We start from the raw sequence: 26257 nt of genomic DNA, 5'->3' as shown, positions 1-26257 counted from the left end.
TTCTCCCTTTAAGTGTGAACACTTACGAGGAACCTACAAACAAAACGTTCTTTGCTCAGTTTCAGGGTTCCATATAGGTCACTTCAATGGGTTTTTAAAATATCAGATTTGGTTAAGGAGGAAAGATATCCTTCTCAGCCTGCAAAACAGAGACCCAGGACTTGATGTAAAAGAAAAAAATATTATTTTCAACTTAAAATAATGCCCAGGGCTTACTGTTTTTCAAACAGTGTGTTTCTAGGATAACTGTATCACATGATAAGTGATCAATAGCGAATCACTTCCTAGAGTTATGAACACTCATAAATGAAATGAACACAAACAGTCTCTGAGAATTTTACATGCCTGATCTTAAAATATTACAAGGCTAAACATTTTTAAAGAGTAAATTGTTTCCTGAATTATATAAACACTCACTTTTCTCTAAGTGTGCATAATAGGACTGAGAATTCCTCTGAAAAGGGATGGGGTACAAAGTGGCCCATTTAGTAAATCTCTATTATCTGCCCAACCCACCATCATTTAACCCTTTCCCTGTGTGGTCTCAGAGATTCTAGGAAGTGCTTTAACACTGCTGATTTAACAACTTGTGGTAAAAATTACACACTACAGAGCAGTGATCTCAAACTGAAGTTTCCTAATAGGAAACTTGTTGGAAGTGCAAATTCTCAAGTCCCACTCCAGATTTAGTAAATAAGAAACTCCAGGGGTGGGGGGTTCAGTGATCTGTGTTTGAACAAGTCTTTGAGGTGACTCTGATGTATTTTAAAATTTGAGAATCTCTGCTATAGACTAATTAGAACAAGAATCTCAAGAGTCAAGTGTTTTCTCAAAGGTGATGGGTGTTTTATGAAGTAATTATAAGAGCTTTAGGGATATGATCACAGTAATTACAGGCTATTCTATTTCTACTACAATATATATGCTCATAGCAGATTTTACTATATAATTTTATTAGTCCATCTAGCTAGCTATTGTGTAGCTTTGAATAAACCAACCCAGTACTGGGCTGACAGTATGGTCAGATGAGAGAGACTGAAACTTAGGGTTCTCTTGGGTCAGCTCAGGTAAGTGACTACAGATTATACATCCTTAGAGAACCATGTACTCTACTTCTCCTGTATCATCACATATAACATGTCTAAGTAAACAACCAAGTATGTAATAATTTAACTTGTTTAGGAATTGAAAGGGCTTATATTATCAACCTATGCAAAACATAACTAGGAAAAACATATACTGAGTTTAGAGGGGGAACTGCATTTGATTCTAGGGCAAAACATTTTATTTTGGGCTTTCCATCATGTATGCCTTACTCTGTTATGATGCCTTGAAACAATCCCTAATAAGTTTTCACATTAATTTTTTTAAAGCTTCCTCAAATCTTATATATGTCCCATGGTCAAAAACCAAAAACCCACAGAAGACTAAGTGCCACTGAATAGAACAGTGACATCTGGAAACAACTCCCTGCACGACTCCCAAGTAAGAAGAGCTTCTTCTTAGAAAACTTTCTCATGCTTTAAGGAGTGACTGTGCTGAGCAGCAAGGGCAAATTAATTTAAGGGAGGCACAAAATCTCATTTTCCAGAATCAGAAGGACAGTGGCTATTACACCATCAAACTGGTCCTTCATGATGCCCACAGCTTCAGGGCCTCCTAATAAATCTGATAATGTTATCACTTAAATAACAACCACACTCTGAGTGGCAATAACTGTCAGAAATGCACCAGCTAAGATATCCCGTACAAACATTTTTAATTAAGTTGAAAACTTAGTAAATAACACGTATGTAAATACCAGGTGTGTCAAAGAAGAGTCACTACCTTTCTAATATTCCTGCTACAGAGCGTAGAATTCAATCAAACAGAATATATGGCAAATAAATTCTGTTCTGAAGGGAATCTTTCTAAAAAGTTGACTAGGTTTGGCTCAGGTAACAACATTAAAAATAAATTTAGTCACTATGCCAAAATTCTTTTTTACCTTTGAAAAAATTATTAGTATCAAGTAAATGGATGTCAATGATTGGAGGAAAACAAGGAAATATTAAAACTATTCCCCAGATAGTGAAAACAGCAGCTTGTTTATCATAATGAAAAATTATCATAAAATCTTAATTTATTCAGATTCATCAAGCAAATTGTTCTTCGTGAAATGATACCATTATGATGTTTTGGTTACCAGTTTTATAGAACAGCCCTCAACTAAAGCAAATACTGTGGCAGAGAAGCTTAAAGATTTGCAGGCCAACTGGTGGGATCAAGTCAGGGTGGCTGACACAGGTGCGCCAAGAGGAAGCAGCATGTTTTTCTTTTTTAATGTAAGAGCTAAAAGTAATTTTTTCTTATTTTCAAAGTGAGATGCTGGGTTTTCTCCTGGCAAAAGGATATCACTTTACATTTCATTTATGCAGCATTCTTTATGCAAATGAATCAAAGTGATTCAATACATCAATATTAAGCAGAACAGTCCTGCTTGTCATTTTCTCTCAAGCCTATAAAAAAATTGCTTAGTTTATGATATGCATTTTTGGTTGAAATTAATAAAAAGGAAAATGAGGAAAGACCTAAAGCAGATGGCATCTTATTTTCACAAACAGGATACATTTTGTCATTTGTCAGATACTGCCCCTTAGAAATGAGCATATGGTTGAGGTCAGGGCTTCTGTGGTAAAATCAAGCATATCAGATTTGCCTTCTCATCACACCAAGAAGATGCTCTCTACTGTGTGCTCTCTCTGGTTGACAAACTGAAGAAATGTGAGATCCTGCAAGAGCTGACCTGACCTAAGTCTGGGATTAAACACTAATAAAAATACTGGCCAATACAGCTGAAGCTACACCACATCAAAAGCTCAGCATTGATGACCCAATACGTCGTATTCACCAGTGCAGTCACTGTGAAAGTTACTCATCCACTCCAGCATCTAATTTCACTACTAGAGCTGATCTATGATTACAGCAAAGGCAGCAGAAAACAATAAGCAGTCTGCCATATGTATTACATTCGTAATGGCAAGAGGCATGCCTCAAGTTCACTTTACGTTATAAAACCCCATTCCGCTATTTCCGGAGCTCCGTAAGTTTTCTGAACTCAACGTGTATTTTAAAAAGAGAAGGCCATACCTCTGCAAACTGAAACAAGGCTGATGCTTGACACTGTTTTGAAGGAGCCTCGGGGTGGGACGTACTTGAAGATATCTGAAAGGAAACAAGTCATTTTTAATGCACAAGGACATTTTACCATAATGGACTAACAGATTCTGCTCTATATTTCCCCAGTAGACACTGATTAAGATTAAAACACGAGTCATCGCCCTCAATCCCTTTTAGAAGTACAGCATCAATGATAAACGAAGACAAAGGCCACGTTTCTAAAAACAGACATGGAAAGAACAAAAAGACTGAGTTTGGCTCATATGCCACGTCTCTGGTAAGGATATCAGTTGAGGAGTCCCGTTGAGATAAATTTCCTTATTTCAGTGAATTTTTTAAAAATATTAGTAAATGTTGGAAGCTGGAAGTAAAGTCCATCTTGCTGTTCCCTCCACCACTCCCCACCAGCTGTTCTCTGCTTAGAGGAAGCTGTGAAACAGTGTTAAAGAAGCAAACGAAGTGGGTCAGGGTATCTGGGATTGAGTCTTAGCTCTGCTGCTCACTAGCTGCATGACCTTAGGCAGCTCAGCTCATCTCTTTGAGGCTTACTTTTCCCAACTGGAAATTGATGGTGATGATGATGGTGATGATGATAATAATCCCCATTTTAGAGGACTATGGTGAGAAGAAAATAAACCATAGAATACACTGCCTGGCATGGCATCAGAACTCAGTAAATTGTTTGCTGAGTATGAACAACTTTTCTTTCCTTTATAACACCATACATCCTCCCTCCAACACACACACACACACACACACACACACACACAGCCCCTTAGGTGTCTGACAGTGGACAGAGGATTCTTCTATTTCAGCCTTGGTTCAATCAAGAGAACTTTGTTTCTGTTTGATGATTATGGCAGCTTCATTGCAAGTTTGCTCTGAGGGCCACATGGAAATACTTTCCGAGGATGTTTTGCGAGCAAGGTCAGTTATTAATTTTGGTTTTAAAGTGAACAAATCTTCTATCCAGCTACAAAATAGGATGAAAATGAGTAACAAGAGCAGAAAACATGGGCATTATAAATGCAGCCCATTCCGAGTCCCATAAAGGTATTTTTCCTCAATTAACGGTGCTCATCAACTCCATTAAAGGGTACTTATCAAGCACTACATGCACCTTGATCATAACTCTTCTATCACAGGATTCACTTTTTCATCTTAATTAAAGTAAGTTGGTTAAATGATGGAGCCAGTTGGTGATACAGTATCAAAACGATTTTTAGGGATAAGAAAGAATTAACAGAGACTGATGTAATTATTGACTCTATTCACTGACTCTTTCTCTCTCTCGTTCTCACTCTCTCTCTCTCTCGCTCTCTTGCTCTCTCACTCTCTCTCGGCTTGGTTATAAACCAGGGACAGATTCCTGGATATCATTTTCTCACCTGGGCTCTTTAAGCCCCTCTGAAACCTTACCACATTTTTCATCATGCCTTTGGCTTAGGTGGGCTGCCCTTAACCTCTACTATGGTGCTGCCTTGCTGCAGCCTTCCAGAGGAGGCCTGCTGATTCTCTGTTCAGTAGTCAGGCCATCCAGACCAAAAGGAGGTAAAATGGAATACAAATTAGATACCCTCTTTCTCTTTTTCTGTGTCTCTAAACCCTGCTTAAGGTGAACTCTCAGTGCTGGTGTGGAACCTCCTGCCCAGGTCCCTCCTCACAAGGAATCAAATTGATAGATAACAAGACAAGAACTGCCACACTTGTGCTCAGTTACTTTCTCTTATCACAAAGCAAACCATGCAAGGGGAATTGAATCAAACATCTGATCCCTTTCCTCCCCTTCTTCTTCATTCCATCCTCCCTCTTTGCTCTGTAATCTCCAGGATGAATTTTTTTTTTTATTCTTCTATTTGTAGTCACCTTCTACTCAAAATAACAAGCTCCTTTTCTTACACAGCCCTTTTTTCTAAGTTCTATTTTTGCAATTCGATTTCATGGCTATGAAAATCTTACTTGCTAGGTAGATGATAAATGGATATTAAAATAACTGTTCTTAGTTTTAATCCCCAACTCCCATCCCTCAAGTACTATATTAATGTTCTAGTTACTTATAGCTATGTAACAGGCCATCCAGATACTTAGTGATCTAAAACAACAATCATAATTTCTTTTGCTTGCAAATCCACAATTTAGAAAGGATTTGGCAGGAACAGACCGAGTTAACTGGGATGGCTCAACTGGGCCTGGATGATGCACTTCCAAGATGGCTTACTCACAGGGCCAGTAAGTTAGCGCTCAGCTGAGGCTACTGACCAGGCGTCTCAGTGTCTTTCCATGAGGCCTCTCCATAGCGCTGCTTCTTCCTCATTGCATAGAAGATGAGTTTCTTTCTCTCTCAGAGAAAGAGGAAGCTACCAATCTCTTACGTCCTAGACCCTGAAATTGGCTAACAATCACCTCTGTTATATTCTTCAAGTCAAAGTTTTCACAGAGCCTCCTGGATTCAAGGGAGTTGGGCGGGATGGGCAAAGGGAGAGGAGGGCTGGAGGGGGACAGACTCTACCTTTTATAGGTGACAACCATCTGTGGCCACTGTTAACAAACTAGGCTTAATTATATAATTTTCAGTTATATTAAGTTATTTCTAGGCTTTTGTGGTTAGTTACTGTTTAAAAACACTCGGAGTCAGATCTTCTACTGATGATAAAGAGGTCAGTAAATCCTCTCTCAAAAAAAAGAAAACTATAAAACTAGACAAAATTGTCAAAAACAATCATCAACCAAGAGCAAAAACCAAATTAAATGTTTATTTATGAAAATCTGCTGACCATTGGGTAAGAAGAATGGAAATTTGTAGTGTTCTTGTCTGAGGTTGCTCCTATCCCTTCCCATGGCTGAGATGGTGGGATACCAAGGCAGACACGGCCATGAAAATCAGCAACTTTACTGCTGATGGGGGCTGACTCATTTTTGAGAAGAAGGCAAAAACTATTTTCCCAGCTGCACTGCTGGGAAAAATGGGAAACTAGGTAGAAAATGAACAGGGAAAGCACACAGAGCAGCAACAATGAAATAGAAACAGAAAAATCAATAAAGTAGATGAAATAAATAGCTGGCTCTCTAAAAAGATCACAACATTGAGAAATCTTTAGCTGGACTGGCCACAAAAGAGAGAGAGAGAACAAAAATCACCAAAATCAGGTATAAAGGAAGGGACATTGCTACCAACCCTATAGAAATTAAAATATAAGATAATATTATGAATAACTCAGTATCAATAGATTAAGCAAATGTATGTATTTATGGAAAATGTTCTAGGAAAACATAAATTCTCAAAACTGACTAAAGAAGAAACAGGTAATCTAACTAGATCTATAACAAGTAAAAAAATAAAATGGCTAAGATCTAATCAATGATTTTGAAGACATTTGAGGGCAAAATTGTGGAACTCTTCTTGGTCAAACTATGAAACCTATCATTTCAAAAGACCACCACATCCAAGTTGTGACAGAGTGAGGATATGAATCCACAAGGATGTTCCTGAAATCCTGGGATTTATAAACTGTAGGTCCTACTTTAAACATGACTTTTCACTCCTACCAACCCTCCATAAAAGAAGAAAACAAATGGTTTGTGCAAGAGGAAATGCCTGACTTACAATATATTTCTTTAAGGATTAAATCAGACAGTGAACAAAATAGAACCAGTGGTATAAATCATCTTGATTTCTGAAAAAAGCATTTCACAAGTTTCTAAACAAAGGGATGTTGCTACAAATTAATACCAGAATAAAGGAGATATTGACATGAATAAGAAGCTCCTGAAGAAATATTAGATTAGGGTCAGGGATCTCTTTGGAATCTTCAGTTTGCTGTAGTGCCCACAAAAATGCACATGTCAATATAGCCAAAATTTCATGTGAAATTCGAGAGACTTCACTAGATCTTTAGGGGCTCAGGGATCACTGATTAAATATCTCTGCTTTCAAAGTTGGGACCAACATTACTTAATATGTCTGTAACTATTGTTGTAAAGGGAGTGCAGAATAAAGTCTCTATTACATTAAATTCTTGGGGAAACAATGTGCAAAACAATTGGAATTCACAGCACACCTTCGAGAGCAGAAAGGAATGTGACAGATAAGGAGTATTATGTGAGCAAATATATATTATAACATTCTGGTGATATCAGCAGTGCACTTAGGCATATTATGAACAATGTCATAAAAGGAATGACCTAATATGCCAATGTGAAAAACGATTCTGTCAATGAAATGCTGAGAACCACCAGGAAGGGACACTAGAGAGGAGAAAAAAATCTGAAACTAAAAATATGCTCTCCTTGTACAAAACGATAACACATGGGGCAAACATTAGGAAGGACGACGGTGTGAGAGAAGGTCTAGTGAAATACAATTCAAATGACCATGGGAAGACCATGTGGTTTAAAGTTTAGAAAAAATTAACCAATGATAGCTCCATATTGAGTTCTAGAGTAAATGCAGACATTTTGGGAAGCAGTCTTCACCTTTAGACTTGATATCAAGGATAACGTGGCTCTTCTACATCATCTCTGACTATGTCAGAGACATATTCAGCCAAACAGGTTTGACACAAGACAAAGGCTTTGAAAACTGCCAACTGCATGCTAAAGTTTCAATTAAAAGAAAAGCGTACTTAAAATAAGTGAAAAGGAACACACAGCCCATAACCATGAATCGATTCCATCTTCCGATTTAACACCTGATAAATGACAAAGTTCTAACAATAATTCAATTATATTCTTAACTTTCTCATCCAGGAATAAAAATTAGTGATGAGGTTTAAGTGGCATCGTATTTAGGACAAGTTAATAACAAGCTTTATAAACATATACTTATTCCTTAATTAAGAGACTCAAAGAGTTCCAAAATTACCTTTCCCAAAATTTGGTTCTATTTTCCCATTTATGGTTACTTGAGCTAAGTACGTAGAGCTCTTCATTGCTTTCAGTTACTGTCATCAGACCAAATTTAAGCTCACTTTACAATTTCCTCATTAAGTACAAACTATAACATATTACCTCAGCAAACTGAAATAATGGTGACTTCTGACGTAATTCAGAAGATTCTGAAACATCAGGCCTGCAAGTGCCAGAGGACATCTGAAACAAAGAAAGATGGTGTGAGACACCACAGGAATAGCTTCTGGACAAAAACAGTAGACATATGACACCTAAACCATTCCCATTTGAGGAAGGGATGGTTTTGAGTTCCCAAATTTGAGGCAATACTGTGACAAAAAAGTAATTATATTCTTCAAAGTTTTAAAAAGTGTTATCTACTCATTCAACAGCTAAATAATGCCATGTATAGCAGGAGGTAGACAGGATTTCAGAAAAATTACTATTAACCGAAGAGAAATTTCTACAATGATGCCCATTTGATCTCTTGGCTTTCTGCAGCCAAGCCCAGAGAATATCTACTTCTTCCATGTGCTGTGTTCCCACCTGACTATATAAAAACACAAATGAGCTTTGAGAATTATACACCTTTTGGGAAAACATAATTAATGTCAAATTTTTGTTTTCCAAGGTTTTCATGTATTTATACATAAGCCCCAATCTTAGAAATTTTAGTACTCTTTTCCTAAGAGAAATTTCCTTTATAATGTGTTCTTGTATATTATTTACTATGTTGGGTAAACATTTAATGCTCTACAATCTTCATTTGCAATTTTCATTATTAACAATCGTTACAGAAACACCACTGATATTTTTAAATTCCTTGCTCTTCTCAAGATACACATTTCCTCTTTATCTTAATGTTAAAATTGACCCATTTCTGCATTTGGTGAAATAATCACTTCTATGGTAGCCAACTGTAATTCAGGAGTCATAGAATGTTAGAAGGAAAGGATTGCAGTATTCCTCTGATCTAATCTTTTTCACACATGAAGTAACTTAGGACCAAAGAGGTAAATGACACCTCCCTTCCCCAACGCTCAATAAGCTCCTTACTCTTTATCTTCATGGCACCTAGCACTGACCACCACAGCACATAAACGTGTGTTTATGGTCCCTCTTACCCAGGGACTCTTTTTAATGTGGAATCCTCAACATTGCCTGAGCACAATGTAGATACTCAAGTATTTGTTGAATTAACTGAATCAAAGTTGATGTGTCTAAACACCAAACCAGTGTGTCCCCTCCTTGTCTTCCTGAATGACAAGGTTAGAGAGTCTTAGGGGAAAAGTTCTTTCACTTTAGAGGAAAAATGAAAGTTAGAAATACTTTTAAATAACATGTTTCTGACAATAAATAATACAAGTTCACTACTGAAAATCTGAAAAAAAAAATACAGAAGAAAAATCATCTAGTGTTATTGCCCAAAGGGAAGCAGCGTTAATTAAATTCCATGTATATTCTTCCAGTTATGTAGATCATTCTTTCAACAGAAATGAGGTGTTGTACTACAGTTACAAAAATGCTCTTTTTAAACAATACATTGATTTTCCTGTGTTATTAAGCCTTTTCCACTGTACTTTTAATAGCTGTGATTATATTAGGTGGCTGAATCTACAGGAAGAGTTGACTGTCACCCAGGTTATGTTCCTAAAAGCAGAGTTTCTCATTAAACCTATTCATTAGACATCAGACATCAGAAGATGTGTTTCCCTAACAGCATCACAGGCCATTGGACAGGAGTAAGCATTTAAAATTTTAATTGTCACCTTTGGATTTGAAAGAGTAATGGCCACCTTCTTTCAGTGATAAGCACCATGGAAAAGGTGCAGAAGCTTTAATTAATTTGCCACCTGTGGTTTGGTTGCCAAAGTCTGACTCCCTTACTGTCACTCGACTATTTAACAAGTTGTATGCCAAAAAGCCCAATAGTTTTTATTTGCTCCCTAAGAATTTGAAGCCAAGGAGACATAAAATGCACTGGAAAAGGCCAGAAAATCCTAAAATTAACAACCACAGAAAAAATTTTTATTGGAAGGAATAACTAAACAAACCATATCTTTATATTGTAATTTCTAAACAATGAAAAAAACAATATTGCTTTGGTTTATAAAAAAAAAAATGCTGTGTTTAGCCCCTAGATATTTTGGTAAATAATCAAAATTTGACTTAAAATCGAGCCAAGGACTGAATGAAAATTATGAAGTGTCTTTATAAAACTTTAATAATGTAGGTTGTACATGTGACAGAGATCTATGGAGATATTTAAACATATTATCATTTAGGGTAGCTACACTACATAATACATATTATTTTTATTTCAGATCTTATGATGCATGAGAAAGTTGCCATTTGTGAGATTAGTTACCCTATGGCTTAATTAGAGTTCATATTAACTGTAAGAAGAAAAATTAACTTTCTTTTAAGTGTCATTATAGATCATTTGGCCATATTTACACATCCAGTCATAAAGGTTTGAAGTTAAATGAGACCCTCTGCAAATTATTATGATGGATGGTCTTAAACAAAACTTTCTACTTGTATGGATAATTCAAATGTAAGTAATTATCAAAACTTCGGCAATCCTACATGTTATGTCAACTGTACTATGTAATCAAAGAAGTTACACACGCATGTTTGTGCTCCCATGCACCTGATGCAGGGCAGATGTGCAATGAGTATCTGTTGACTGACTCAATTCTCTGTGTTTCTGAATATGAGGAATCTCAATTACCTGGCCAGGAATCAAACAACAAAGGCTGTCCAATGGTTAAATCAGCAATGACAGAATCACTGAGACTGCATTTTACTGTAGTGGACAATGTCTTCTTTCAAAATCTAGTTACTTCCTTTAAAGCACTATGGATTTAGCCTCTATCTTCCGTGTAAAATAATGGAAATAGCACCGAATTAGGAGCCAGGAGAACTGGCTTTCTACTAAGCTATGCACTTGCTGGACTCTCTAAGTCCACAGAAGAATAGAAGCAGCAAATCAGAAGGGCCCAAGAGTGGGATAAGAAAAAGGAAGAGGGTTGCAAAAACAAAAAAACAAAAAACAATGCCAGCAGCAAGGAGACACAGAACGAGAAGACAGAAAAACTGTAGACGCAAATGTTTTATAAAGCACTGTAGTCTATTTAAAACAAATATGCCAAGTATTGGGTATAAGATAAGTTTAAGGATGTATCATACACCATGGGGAAAATAGTCAGTATTTTTTTAATAACTGTAAATGTAAAGTAATCTTCCAAAACTGCACAAAAAATTTTTAAATCCCAGTTATATAGTAAAGTGGATTATCTCAAAAGCTAAAAAAAAATTAAAATAGTCCTAAAGTTTCTCCTGAATGTAGTAATTAGTATTTATAATGATAACTGTAAGTTGTCAAGATAAGGATAATTATTAAAAAATCCTTTATTAAAAGGCAGAAATGCGTGTGATACACGCTAGCCATATTTCCATCTACAATCTCAAAATGTAAAAATGGTTCAATGACATGGAAAATGTACTGAGGTAGAATTCATTCCTGAGTGTTGGATAAATGAGGCATCCAGTGCAAGTGTGTATATTTGTGCATACGCTGATGCACGGAGATGTCTGGTAATCTGGGATTATAGCCACATGGGAGGAAGAGGTTATTTCCCACAAAAGGCTCCTATTGAAGTAACATTATTAGGGGGTCCTAGACACTGACACCTTGTGAAATCACCTTGCTGTTTGTACTTACAGTGTTCTAAATTACTTATTAGGTAGGGCATGCTTTTTAAGGAGAAACATCAATTCTTCAACATCCATTTATCTGCTAGAGCCAACTTACTTTCTAAATATAACAAAGTACAAAGAGTCAAAGATACCTGTTCATAATCAAGAGGAAAGGAAAAAAATGCCAAATAAGCAGAGATTCAATGAAGCAAGGAAAAAACCCAAGGAGCTGTTTCTAGAAACAGTCTCTGAAATAATCCCAAAAGCCACTAGGTGTTGCTATACGCCCAATAAAGAAAACTGTGAAAAGGATTTTAAAAGCAGTTTTGTTAACCACATATGTATTCAGCTTCCCTTAAATGCAATCTTCCCTTTGGTTTAGCTGTCATTCTCAAAGCCAAGGAAGGGGGGTGACTAGTATAATTAAGAATTATGATGAGTATTATTTTCCCCCCACAGGCAAAATTCACAGCATGAAAACTAAAGACAAAAATGTGATGTGACACAGCCCCTTGACATAAAACAAGATCAAGTCAGTTAGATACATTTGGAAAGCTAAGTTTTATTAAGAGCCCGTTCCTACTTCACAAGACACAAGGCCACAGCCACAGAGTTGATTGTGATGAATATACAGTCAACAAAAGGGATGAAGTGCACTGGTTGGACCAAACTCCACATCTCTGCCCTTACTAATTCAAACATTTATTGATTACTCACTCCTTCAACAAATATTCAATAAACCCTATTATGTGCCAGCCAGAAAGATTGCTGCTGTCTTTCCAGAAGCTTACATCCCACTTGTGTGCATTATCTGCTGGGGAATAAAATGAGACTAAGGGGATGTGTCTGGCCCTTAAGCTACTTGCAATTCAAGCACAGGGGATAGTTACACATTAAGGACATACGTGTATCTTGGTGGAACATTACAAGGTCTATAGGAGGACTGAGAAGCAGCCTTCATTCTTTCTGGGGGCAGGTGGAAGAAGTAAGATAAGTAACATCTGAGACAAACCTAGAAGGACCACCAGAATTGTGGAAATGATGTGGCAAGGGCAGGAAGGAAAGTATGGAGGAAGTGCCCTGTATGTGAGAAGCAGTGACTTCCCAGTGTGGCTGAAGATCAAGATGCCTGGGAGTGTAGTGGGAGATGAATTGGACTGAGAGAAATTTGAATTCTATGTTAAGAAGTTTGAAAATTAGGCTGAAGGCAATGGGGAGCCAGCCAAGGTTTTCAGTCAGAGGAGCACCATGATGAGAGAAGTGCAGTCAGATAATTCGGTCAGTGGCACGCAGGATGACCTTGGTTGGGGAGTGACTGGAGGCAGAAGACCAGTTAGAAAGTTAAGGAAATAAACCAGTTGAGATGTGGGGCCCCAATTATATCATAGATGGCATTTGCAGGCCTCAGTAGTTGCCTGGAAGGATGTCAGGGCTGAGGGAGAGGGGTCAGTCAGTGCCAGTGTCTCTAAGGCAGGTTAGAGTCTTTCACTGAAAGAGCGAATCTGAGAGAAGGAAGAATGTTTAGGCACTGGTGAAAGTTGTCTTCCATGGGAGGAGAGGGGTTGGGAGAAGAGGACTCTGCTTCAGAGTTCAAGTGTAAAGATCATGTGCGACTCCAAGGCCCAGAGATCTGATTCTCACCCTCGTTCAGCCTGGCCCAAGCTTTCCTACAATTGGCAGCTTTTGCCAGGTATCCTGTAACAGAGGACCTGAGTGATCATTCAATTTGCATTTAATATGAGACGTTAAATGAAGCTCTGAAATGTTCAGCTTAAACACAGGTGAATTCAATGTAAGTATATTACATCCAAGTTAGTCCTTCAAAACCTATTTAAGGACTAAAACGAAGCCACTCTTAATTAAACCTAAATGAGGTTAAGGAGGACCTGAGGACTAAAGCCGTGCACTCGGCTGGCAGACATCAGGACTGGCTACAGCTGGGAAGAGAACTGGGCTACCCTGCGGAGCACAACCAAACAGCACTGCACAGAGCTGAGCGCTCTCCAAAATTAGAATATAAGTCAAGTCATCTGGCTGAAAGGAAGAGTTAAGTCCCTGATTCTTCTCAGGGCACCAGGGCTGCCAGAGTCTAGATTTCACACTGGGAGCCAGTCAACCTTCCTACCATTCTAAGCCACGTGGCAGAGCACTAGGATGGGGGTCCAGGACACACTCCAGGCCACTTCTACAAACTGCTATATTATGGCAGGTGAGACAAACTATAGCATCTTCCTGCCTCAGTTTCCTCATTTGATGAAACAAGTAACAAGCTGAAACAAGCTGAATGACTGTCCATATTTTAAACACTTGGAGTTTTACGTTTAAAACAAATACAGATTTAGATAGAACTGAAAGTTTTCACCTTTTATATAATTTTTGACACCAGTGAAGTGGGGAAAATAATTTTACTACCTGTTGGTACATATGAACTAGTTTGACACGCGCTTATATTTGACTACTTGAGGATGTTTAAATCCTGAATTCCAGGCCTCCCCAGACCCTCCAAATCTTACCCTTCTTCATAGGGCACTGTGAGGACAGATTGCAAACGTGTACATAAATATAATCTCAACAACAACACAGCAGCAAAAGTGCCACCTTCTAATTTATCCTCTTGTTCTCCGCCCTCCTCTTTCTATCCCTGATCACTTGCTGCCCGCCTTCCCACCACCCCTTGCCATCATCTCTGGGAGGCTGAGGAGCTCATCTGCGTTCATCACCAGCTTGAGTGATGAGGGCTGAGAATTCACTGGGGATAGATGCTTGTCAATCAGGCTGCGTAGAAGGACCCAGTTCTTTGGGCTTTGAGCCCCACCGCTGAGAGATGGAAGAGGCTGGGCTGGATGGGCAGTTCTAGCCAAAGCGCGCAGTGAGCTGAGACGTAAAAAGGAGAGGTCTCTACCCAAAAGAGAGAAAGCTCAAAGAGCCCATTTAATGTAAATTTAAAATATAGTGCTGAAGCTATAAAACTATAAGAAGGGGCTTAAAAGCTTTGATGAGAAAGGTTAAGATTTAGGGGGTCTGGGGAGGACTGGAATTCAGGGGATTTAAACATCCTCAAGTAGTCAAATATAAGCGCATGTCAAACTAGTTCATATGTACCAACAGGTAGTAAAATTATTTTCCCCACTTCACTGGTGTCAGAAATTATATGAAAGGTGAAAACTTTCAGTTCTATCTAAATCTGTACTTGTTTTAAATGTAAAACTCAAAGTGTTTAAAATACGGACAGTCATTCAACAAATTACCACCTTTTCTCCACCTCAGATTTCTCCTAGTTCACTACTTAATGGAAAATACATGGGCTTTAATCCCAGGGTAACGACTTTCTTGCTCTATGACCTAATTAGAGAGGCTATTTAACCTCTCTAGCCTAGTTTCCTCATTTATGAAAGGGGGATAATGATAATAAACCAACCTAAGGCTTGTGGAAGGGTGAAATGAGACTATTAGTGTAAGTGCTGAGCAGAGTGCCTGGTCCCCAGGAAGTACTCATGACATGCCTGCCTAAGTGTGCAGCACAGGACGCCACCCGAGAAGCGGCCCACGGTTGGGTTAAGTGGGCGGGGTCTGAATCACAAAAGCCCCTGTGGGCTACACAAGGACTGAGCTAGTCCCCTTGGGTTAACTTTCCAGTTCTGTCACTTCCTAGCTACACAGTCTTGAACAGGTGGTTTATCCCTTTTCTGCCTCCATTTCCTCATCTAATGGTTTAATATTTACTTATGAGGGAAATAAGACTTAACTCATTAGGTTATTAGGGGGACCAAGAGTTCCTCTTACATAATGCACTTAAGAATGAGCCCAGAATGGAGCCCAGCTCCCAATCTCAAGTTGCTTAGTCTCCTCCATGAGTCAAGACTTACACATAGCATACAGTGAGAAAAACTTAAAAAGAAAACTTTCATTATGGAGTTAAGGTAAAGAACCCAACTAAAGACAATCAAGTGCTATAACGTATAGTACTAACAGTAAGGAAGACATTAGGATGACATTAGGAAGAGAGGGAATCAAAGTTGGCTCAAGAAGTCATGGAGGGCTTTTAAGAGGAGGTGAGGGATCGATATTATAAACATAAAACAAAGCATATTTATTATTTTTAAATTTCAGTCTTTTAGAAATCTGACTACATGAACTATTTTGTTTTTAAATGGGCAGATGGTAATTAACAAATGAAAATCAACGTGACTTCCTTTGAAGCCAAGAGTATCACGTGAAGGGTTGCTATCTGTAAAAACCCGAATCTTAAAACATGTTCAGCTCCATGAGGTTGGAAACTTGTGCCAGTTTGTTCCCTGATGTGCCTGGCACACAGAAAACATTCAGTAAATACTTGCCGTATGACTGAATGTGTGAAGAGGGCACACAGTTCCTACTATGCTCAATCCTTACACATGACCTTTACAGTCCCTTACTGGAGGCAGGCCATCACCTGCTAGCATCTTCTCTACTAACTTTGATGCTAACTCTGCTATTCTGCTCAAATCATACTTCCTATATTGATTTCTCTTGGGTGTTAAAAAGTTGTCTCTTTCTTGAGTATCTATCAATAAAGTAAATTACAAATATAATTTCCTACAAATTTTCAATGGACAGGAACTCTGTGTGTGTGTGTGTGCATGCAGGTGTGCACATGTAAGTACACTGCTGGTAAAACATACTACAGCCTGTAGGAGTAATAGCCTGATGTAATTTAAGCTTTCAAGTTAAGTATAAAATGCCTAGAATAAATTATGGTAATAATACTAGATACATACAAGAATGCTTTTCAGGAGAGTTAGTTAAAAATGCCTTACAGGTTTTGTTTAATTAATCTTCACAGATGTCTTGGGAGTTAAAGGCAAGTGGGTGTTATTATTAGCTCCATTTGATAGGATGGAAGGCAAAGAAAAACATAGCTTGATCATAATCTTACTGTCGTATCTCTTCATTCCAACAAAAGAAACTAGGTATTCCGAAACCACAGAACCAGGTCTAATACACTAATACATTTGAAAGCTTGCCTTCAATTCATTTGTTCAACCAAATAGATACTGATACCTTCAAACCTTTTCAACAGCTATGATTACTCTGCCTAACTTACCTTATTTTTTTTTTTTTTATTATTCCCCAAACCATCCCTTCTGTTCTAGCCAAGATGACTTTCTGGTGCCACTTAGGACCAATATTGAAATGTTGCCCTTTCCAATATTTCCCCAAGCTATTCTATATATTATGTGTTGAATAATCTCCCCTTTCATCTCTGAATTTTATCACTTCCTGCCTTTATTTTTAAAATTTAATTTAGCTTTACATTTTTATTAAAGTTAAAAATACAACACTATAGTCTTAGAGATTACTTCTACAAATTCTAGATCAAATACTTATACTTTATTTATTGCATTTTTATCTTTAGATAATAACCTACTGATAGGAAACATAAGGGCTTAACTCTTAATGTAACTGCCTTCTCTTTAGCTCTTCCCAGAGTTTGATGTGAACATTATTAGTTTTATTCCTTCTTTTTCTTTCCTATTCATTTTAAGTAAAAAAGAAGTGTATATGTTCACTTAACCTGCGGGACACTGTTGAACAGATGGCTCTCCGCAGCCCCCTGGCTAGCCTACTTAAGCTTATTTCATGTTTTATTGATCAAAAGGTCTCCTTTTCTTTCTGATTTAAGTAAGTTTGCTAAAATCTCATATTCATTGTAAACACTCCTTTCCATTTCCTTCACTATTATGGGGCTATCTCCTAATGAGATTTCTGTGCTTACATTTCACCAGATCTCAGTAAAGACAAGCTTAGTCTGCCACCTTGAGCCTGGGGTCACTCCCCTATGACTGTCTTGCTCAATACAGGCATGCCTTGGCAATATTGGGAGTTCAGTTCCAGACCACCACAATAAAGCAAATATCAATAAAGCACAATAAAGCAAGTCGCACAAATTATTCTGGTTTCCCAGAGCATATAAAAGTTACGATTACACTATACTGTAGCCTATTAAGTGTGCAATAACATTATGCCTAAAAAAAACCTCTGTACTGGCCTTAACTTAAAAATGCCTTGTTGCTAAAAAATGCTAACCATTATCTGAGCTTTCAGTGAGTCATAATCTTTCTGCTGATGGAGGGTGAGCATCTTGCCTTGATGTTGACGGCTCCTGACTGATCAGGGTGGTGGTTGCTAAAGGTCGGGGAGGCTTTGGCAATTTCTTAAAATGAGACAACAATGAAGTTTGCTGTATTGGTTGACTCTACCTTTCAGGAAGGATTTCTCTGTAGCTTGTAATGTTGTTTGACAGCACTTTACCCACAGCAGATCTCCTTTCAAAACTGGAGTCAGCTCTCTCAAATCCTGCTGCTGCTTTATCAACTACATTTATGTCATATTCTAAATCCTCTCTTGTCATTCCAACAATCTTGACAGCATCTTCACCAGGAGTAGATTCCATCTCAAGAAACCACCTTCTTTGCTCCTCAAGAAGTAACTCCTCAACCATTAAAGTTTTATCGCAGGATTGAAGAAATTTGGTCCCGTCTTCCAGCTCCACTTCTATCTCAAGTTCTCTTACTATTTTTACCACATCTGTAGTTACTTCCTCCATGGAAGTTTTCACTGACATTCATAAGGGTTGGAATCAACTTCTTACTAACTCGTTAATACTGATGTTTTGCTGTCTTTCCATGAGATCAATGGCACATTCTCAATGGCATCTAGGAGGTGAATCCTTTCCAGAAGGTTTTCTACTGACTTTGCCCAGATCCATTTGAGGAATCATGATATATGGCAGCTACAGCCTTACAAAATATATTTCTTGAATACTAAGACTTGAAAGTCTAAATGACTCCTTGATCCATGGGCTGCAGAATGGATGCTGTGTTAGCAAGCATGAAAACATTTTCTCTAAAATATTTGAGCAGTAATATTTCAAAATGAATCTTCTTTTCAGCAGTAAGTCTCAACAATGGATTTAAAATATTCAGTAAACTATGCTGTAAACAGATGGGCTGTCCTCCAGGCTTTGTTGGTCCACTTACACAGCACGGGCAGAGTTGATTTTGCATTACTCTTACTTGCGGGCCAGCCCTCGGATTTTCAGAGTGGTAAATGAGCATTGGTTTCAACTTAAGTCATCAGCTGCATCAGCCCCTAACACCTAACAAGAGAGTCATCCTGTCCTTTGAAGCCTGGAAGTCAGGCACTGACTTCTCCTCTTTAGCTATGAAAGTCCTAGATGACCTCTTCTTCCAATATAAGCCTGTTTCATCTTCACTGAAGATCTGTTGTTTAGTGTTGCCACCTTCATGGATGATCTTGGCTAGATCTTCTGGATAACTTGCTGTGGCTTCTACATCAACACTTGCTGCTTCACCATGCACTTCAATGTTATGGAGACAGCTTCCTTCCTTAAATGTTGTGAAACAATCTCTGCTGGTTTCAAACTTTTCTTCTGCAGCTTCCTCACCTCTCTTATCCTTAATAGAATTAAGGCAGTTTTTGCATATTTCAATTTCCACTTACATTTTAAGCCTTTAACTGGTTTTATAAATTAAGTTTGTGCTTTCCTTGAAATGCATTTATTCTTATTACAGGCATTTTATAGTTTTGTATAAATGTCTACTTTCCCTAAATGTTTTGCTTTCAGTAAAATGCTTTCCAACTCTGCTTAGTGTACTACCAGTGGATTCGAATTGCTTTTTACTGACTAGTAAAGTTTATTGCCTATGTTTTTTACCTCAGGCTTGCAAAATTAAACAAAAATTACTAGACATTCCAGAAAAAAACAAAACCAAAAACTTGCTCTGGATTAGGCTTTGGCTTAAGGAAATGTTATATCTGGTTTGATCTTCTATCCAGACAACTAAAAATTTCTCCATATCAGCAATATGACTTTCACTTTCTCATCATTCATGTGTTCACTGCAATAGCACTTTTAATTTCCTCCAAGAATTCTTCCTTTGCATTCACAACTTGGCTATCTGGCACAAGAAGCCTAGCTTTCAGCCTATATCTACTTTCAACATGCCTTCCTCACTAAGCTTAATCATTCCTAGTTTTTGATTTAAAGTTGAGAGACATGTGACTCTTCCTTTTACTTGAACACTTAGATACCAGTGTAGGGTTACTAATTGACCTAGTTTCAATGCTGTTGTGTCTCAGGAGATAGGGAGGCCAAGGAGAGGAGGAGGAATGGGGGAACTGCTGGTTGGTGGAGCAGTTAGAACACAAACTTATCAATTAAGTTTGCTATCTTATACGGGTGTGATTCATAGCACTGCACTCCACCACCCCCAACCCCGCAAAAATTACAACAGTAATGTCAGAGACCAGTGATCACAGATTGCCATAACAAATACAGTAATAATGAAAAGTTTGAAATATTGCAAGAATTAACAAAATGTGACATAAACACAAAGTGAGTAAACACAGTTGGAAAAATGGCACCGCAGTCTTGCTCAATGCAGGGTTGCCACAAACCTTCAATTTGTAAAAAATGCAATATCCGCAAAGTGCAATAAAACGAAGTATGCCTATACATCTATTTTGCTTCTTTAATCAATAAACTCATTAATGACAAACATTGCTTTTAAAAATTTATCCCAAATATATAATGCATTTCTATGTACTCTGGGTATAAAGAAAATACAGGGCTGATCATTAATGTGAAGAAGAAAAGAACCAAACAAACTGTAAATGCAATTTCACCCCTTTTATTTATCAGAGACACAAAGTTACCACAATTGAAATTACAGAACCAAGCATGGCTTAGTAACAGTAGCTATAAAAGCGCTGACCTAGTAACGCCAAAATTCTATTGTGGCAGATTCGAGTTAATCAGAAGACTGAGGAAAAAGAGAAAACTCAAACATCTTGCTTCTTCTTATTTAGTCACTGCTCTCTCAAGAACCTGAGAATTTCTCTTTAAAAACTCTAAGAACATATCAGGTAGACCTAGGAAATCATACAGACCAAAGAAACTTTTAATCTGGATTTTTATTATTCCAGTAACAGCAAGCCTCTTTACCTTCTAGAATTGTTCTTTAAAATATAACTATAACCTATATTAAATTTGCCATATTAAAAAACAGACTTTTGAGGACTTTTTCTATGTGATTAAGGTTTCAGGATAATAAACAAAGGAAAATCTCCTCTCTTTAAATATAATATTTCAGAATAAGAATTGTCTTGTGGCATTTGAAAAAGCCATTATGATTAGACCTTCTTTGTGATAGAATTTTTGTAAAATGTCACTTTATTTGACTGGTCCTACCTAACAGTATAAACAGACTTCACAGTAATTATTCCAGATGTTGAAAATATGAAATTTCTGTATTTCTCCCCTTATCTCATTCTCCTTACAATTTTCTTTAAAAACTCTATGTATTCACTGTATTTGTCTTATGTTCATCATCAGCCAATGTACATAAGCCCTTAAAGTTCTATGACCATGTCTACATATCTGGAATAAGACTTTGCATAGAAATTAGGTGCTAAATGAAATCTACTCATATCTATGACATAAACTCTCAAACTAATTATATTTAGAGACAGCATTATTTTATTCAAATTTTGCTGCTTTATTGCTTCAGTATCTCAAGCTTAATTTCAATAACGACCTAAATATATCTGAGATGAGAAGATAGGGATTATGAAGAAAGACTTGTATTCCTAGATGTGGTTCTTAAAGACAGAAGTGCTGGCAACTTCTTTCTTAGTGTAAAGGAACTCTTATACTTAGGAAGGAACCTTAGCATCCTTTTCTTATCCTGCATGGCTCCCTTTTTTAAGTCATTTAACTTTGTTTCTTTAGCTTGAGAATTTTCAAATCAGTTCCCCTTCATTAGAAATAAAAGGTTGACCAATACATGGTTGAAACTGCTTGTTTTAAACCCTGCCATCCTTAAAAGTGGGGGGAAGAGCTATTCACTGAAAATTCAGAGCCCAAAAGTCAAACTTTAATCAAAGAAAAAAATTCTTTTCTTTGACTAGCATTTTCGTCTACCTGTAAGCTCTATAGATGTGAATTTGTTTGCATTCATCCCTGAAAGTTAAAAGGAATACTAATAGATGTTGGGAAGAAAACATCATTATTTTCTAATCTATTAGAAAAGATGTTGACTTTCACAATACAGCGCAATCTTGGAAATCTGAGTCAGACTGTGTTGAGAGGTCAAATGGGCATTATTACCTCCGCATTCACCTTCGGAAGCATGTTTGGGATATGCTACACCTTAGTGAGGGTTAGCCTGACTGCTGCTAGGTAGCAGCCATGCGTTGGGAAGTAAAATGATGCCCAGAATGCTGCTGTGTGAGGAAGTACAAACGCACTGAATGATGAATAAGCAAAGATACAAAGTGATAAGTTTACTTTTGTCAGCTAAAGATTAGTACAATGTAAGTAACTACCAGTCTACCAAATTTACACATTTATTGCTACACCAAATTAAACAGAATAAAAAAGATAAATTGAGCATCTGGCCAACTACTATGGATCCCCAATCTAAACTATAAATAATAAAAGCCTTTTGTGATGTAAATATCTTATATAGTATCTTCTAAAGCCACTTTTGGATAGACTTCAGTTGTATCCAGATGACATATTTACAGCTTAAAAAAATGAAAAGAAATATATATATCTGCAATAAAATTGCTATTATATCCTAAATAGCAACTCTGATTAGGGTTAAAAAATTTCCATCTCAAGGACCTGAGTGTGGTAAAATAATGTGACCTGCAGGTTAATTCATCTGGCCTCTGTTCAATGCGTCTGGAAAACACAAGAATTCCACAAATGCAAACTATGCATGGTTAACTGCGCCTTCCTGTCCGTCAAAACTGTACCTGAAAATATTTAGCAAAAGCAGCCCAATAACTATACAAAGGAATAAAGACGAAACTAAGGTCATGAGGGCTTTGGTCCTTTTCACTTTCCATTTAAAAAAATAAATCTTGGAATGCCATATTTCTTGATTTTGAAAAACAGGAGTTTGGATTTATTCAGGTACAGGAGAGACCAAAAATTTCATGTTTTTTTTAAACTCTCGCCTTTTCACTAGCACATCTAAATGAGAATATTGCAAAAGCAGGGAATGTTATGAATAGAATAAATGAATCATAGGATCCATCCTCCAGACCCCGTGACACAGTCATGGCAAATGCTAATTATCTGTACGTTGCATGTCCTACTCTTATGCTTATGGAACTTCCAAATCTGCACCTGACTTGTGTCTGTGCCTTCTTGGACTTATTTACACCACTCTATTACCCTCAAGGCATAACATAATGCACGTACAGATCTTAATGAAAACAATTAAAAGCAGAGTTTGTTCATGAGCTGTAAACAGTGAAGCTGCAGAGCTAACAGTGTGAACAGAACACAAATGTCTGTGTTCTCAACCCCCAGCATGAGCAGAGTGGAGAGGGATGAGGGACTGCTTACCTCTGGTGTACTAAGAGCATGTTCTCCAGCTAAAAGCAGCATGCTCAGGCCTCCCATTTGAGTAGGATCTACATAAGACAAAAACAAGTAAATGATCAGTTTACAGCCATGATATAATCCAGAGTCAAAAAAGAATACTCACAAAGACTAGTAATCAGAAATCCAACAGAACCACATGTAGCTTGTTATAGAAAACTTTTGAAACTCTTTATGGAGCAATAACCTGGGGTATATGTGCCTGGTACTCACACTCTGATGAGCCTTTTAAATACCACTGTTGTCCACCATTCCAACAAAATGCTTTCTTCAATACCACAGCTGTTTACAACATGAATTATCTCCTAATGTGGTGCTTCTTTCCTTACTGCCTGTGAAGTTGGGATGGATTTTTTTTTTTTTGAACAAAAGAGCATTTATACTTTTCTTCTAAGAAATTTGAGATTGTTATTCTCAAATTGTTATTTCTATCACGTGAAATCAGGGCTGATCAAAAAAACCAGGCCATCAGAGGAACTAGAGAACAGAGAGACATTTTATAAATGGGCCTCCAAAAATCTAGTGGGCTTTGTTCAATCAAATCATCTCTCTTTAAAACTTTCCAAAACAAATTTAAATTGAACAATGATGTATTTTTGACATTTTAAATATTAGGGGTATACAGTCAGGTACTTCCTCAAAGTACCTTTAAAAAGATTCAAAATGAATCCTTTACTGAAGGCCTTTGTTTTCATTCCTTCAACAATTAACAGAACTAGAAAGACAAAATGAAAACAACAAACTGGCAGATCTATGACCTAGGATTATATCTAAACAAAGAAAGTGTACACAATTAAGAAACCTATATCCTCTAAGGTTGTTTTAAATGAATTAAATTTCGGAACTTAAATGATATATCATATGAAAATACCTAATTTCAGTGCTTCTCCTAGGGCATATTGGTCCTCAATAAACACACTTTTAATTTCTGTAATCTCTCTACAATTAAAAATGAGGATCAGACATTCTGCTGCCTGAAGACATTCAAGTGTTTCTTTTCTCTTTCTTTTTTTGATTTTTTTGTTTAAAGAAATGCCCTTAAGTACACTTTGTATACAATCTGTCTTGAGAACTCACGAAGCAACTCTGACCACATCTTACATACAGTCAAAATAAAGAAAATTGAAAAACAAAATCTGAGGGAGGGGAGAGAGGGAGGAAGAAAGGAAGAGCTTAGCGGAGGTGAAAATATGTCACCAAACGATCAGGTGGTCGCCAAACAACTCCAGCTGGAACGTAGCCAAACAGCTCCAGCTGGAACATAGCCACACAGGAAGACACATGGGAACACGGGCTGATTTGCTGAAACAGGGTTCTTTGTTGTTTTAAGATTCCACCCTTAATTAAATGTTAAGTTTACTAACTAGTGTGGCTGCTAAAATAGATACTACTGGCAAATAAAAATCAGGAAGGGGAAATGAATTTAGTGGAGGGTAACTTTGGTTTTTTGGGCAGCTAAATACTTTGGCAGCTGTCATTCCAGAGATCAGGAGGATTGGATGGTTACTTTCGAATAAAGATAACAATGTGTTAGTTCAAATTATAAAGTAAAATAGAACACACTTCCGTGATAATTTATTCAAGCTATATGCCAATATGGCTGCAAGAAGTTTGCTGCTGCATAGGCACTAAAACACAGACAAGAAATCATCATCAGCCTTTATATTAATTTACACCTATATAGTGTTATCCAGATACGTCAAAATATATTTATGTAAGTTGCATGCTTTCTCTTCACTGAGAGGACTTGTACTAAATTAAATTCTACAGAGCTTTCTCTTCTTGGAAGTCATACACTTGACTGCTTTGGGGTTATTCAAAAATGCAAAATGTCATGTGATGAAGACTAGTGGGAAAACAAAACAAAATGAGATTCCACATTGGGGAAAAGCTTAAACCGGCCTCTAAAAGCCCTACAGTATCCCCTGGATTTAAACAGCTAAGCACTATGTTTTAATTAAAGGCAAACTCATTTGTTTTCATTGTGTTAAAAAGTAGCATAACTAGAAATATCAGATCAGTGTTATCCCCTATATACTAGCTAACAAGGGCTCTGATTATGGATTCCCAACATCCATCACAGGCCCCTACATAATGAGATACATGTCAGAGAAAGCTGTTTTCCTTCTTTCCTGTATTTTGCTTAAAGAATGCTGTTTTTAAAAGGTCACCTGTAAATACCTTGGTTGAAGTCTAGGTCCTACTTTCAATTTGTAAGTGTAACAGGTAGATTAATAAACTCTCAGAAATGGGCTACAGACAGAAATCTTTCTTAGTCTTCTGTACTAAATCTACAACTATTTTTGGTTTGTGAAGAGCCACTGTATACAAAAAACCTATATAGACTGATCTAGATTTAGAAATGGGAGAGAAAGCAATAGAAGACAAATGATAATAGAAGGAATTCACTTAAAAGCCAGTCTATGCTCTTACTTGGTGCTGATAACAAAATGTTTGATAAAACACTCTTATTGATACAATCTGGGGAGTCCAGGGAGCTCACCAAGACTACTAGCAAGTGCGCTGAAGCTAAAATTGTACAAAATGACATCTAAAACAAGGACAGACCTCTGTTCTGATTCTTCTGGGATATGCAAAAGCTCACCTAGAATTATACTACAGACATCTACGTAACAATCACCTGACGACTTTATTCCCCTAGAATGCTACTGTTGCATCAGACTACATTTCTTAGATTTACATGTGACACCATCACATACTTTGTTATGCCATGAATCACTGAACTATTAAAGTTCATTAGGCCTATTGGCTATTAAAAAATAAAATGTCATCACAATACTGCTCAACCTCCATTCCCAAGCTTTCCATTTTGCAAACTCTTCAGAGCTTTCTTGAAGAAAATTTGCTTGTAATAATAAAACAGGAACCCTACAGCTCAACACCAACTTCAATGCTTCCATCTGTCTAATCTCCCTATTTCATTCTGGAAAATTCCTCTCTTGATTACAGTATTACAATAGAAGGAAGACAGAGTCATTTGTAGGGTGGATATAAATACTTCATTTCATGGTGATAAATGCTCTAGCATTC

General features: G+C 37.2%; 1 protein-coding gene across 8 annotated transcripts in view; it reads right to left on the bottom strand.

Moving 5' to 3' along the window:
- The window catches only part of BBX (BBX high mobility group box domain containing), a 256885-nt gene that overhangs the window by 55082 nt on the left and 175546 nt on the right, over window positions 1-26257 (bottom strand). For all 8 annotated transcript variants that reach the window (XM_074362859.1, XM_010970745.3, XM_010970744.3 and 5 more), the window contains 3 exons: window positions 23171-23238; window positions 8167-8247; window positions 3130-3204 (listed from right to left, as the gene is read on the bottom strand). In XM_074362859.1, the coding sequence (XP_074218960.1) occupies window positions 3130-3204; window positions 8167-8247; window positions 23171-23238 (224 nt within the window). The remainder of the gene's footprint in view (window positions 1-3129; window positions 3205-8166; window positions 8248-23170; window positions 23239-26257) is intronic.

The sequence above is a fragment of the Camelus bactrianus genome, chromosome 1 (assembly GCF_048773025.1).
Source record: "Camelus bactrianus isolate YW-2024 breed Bactrian camel chromosome 1, ASM4877302v1, whole genome shotgun sequence".
Classification (NCBI taxonomy): Eukaryota; Metazoa; Chordata; class Mammalia; order Artiodactyla; family Camelidae; genus Camelus; species Camelus bactrianus.
This window is presented reverse-complemented; position numbering and strand designations above follow the sequence as displayed.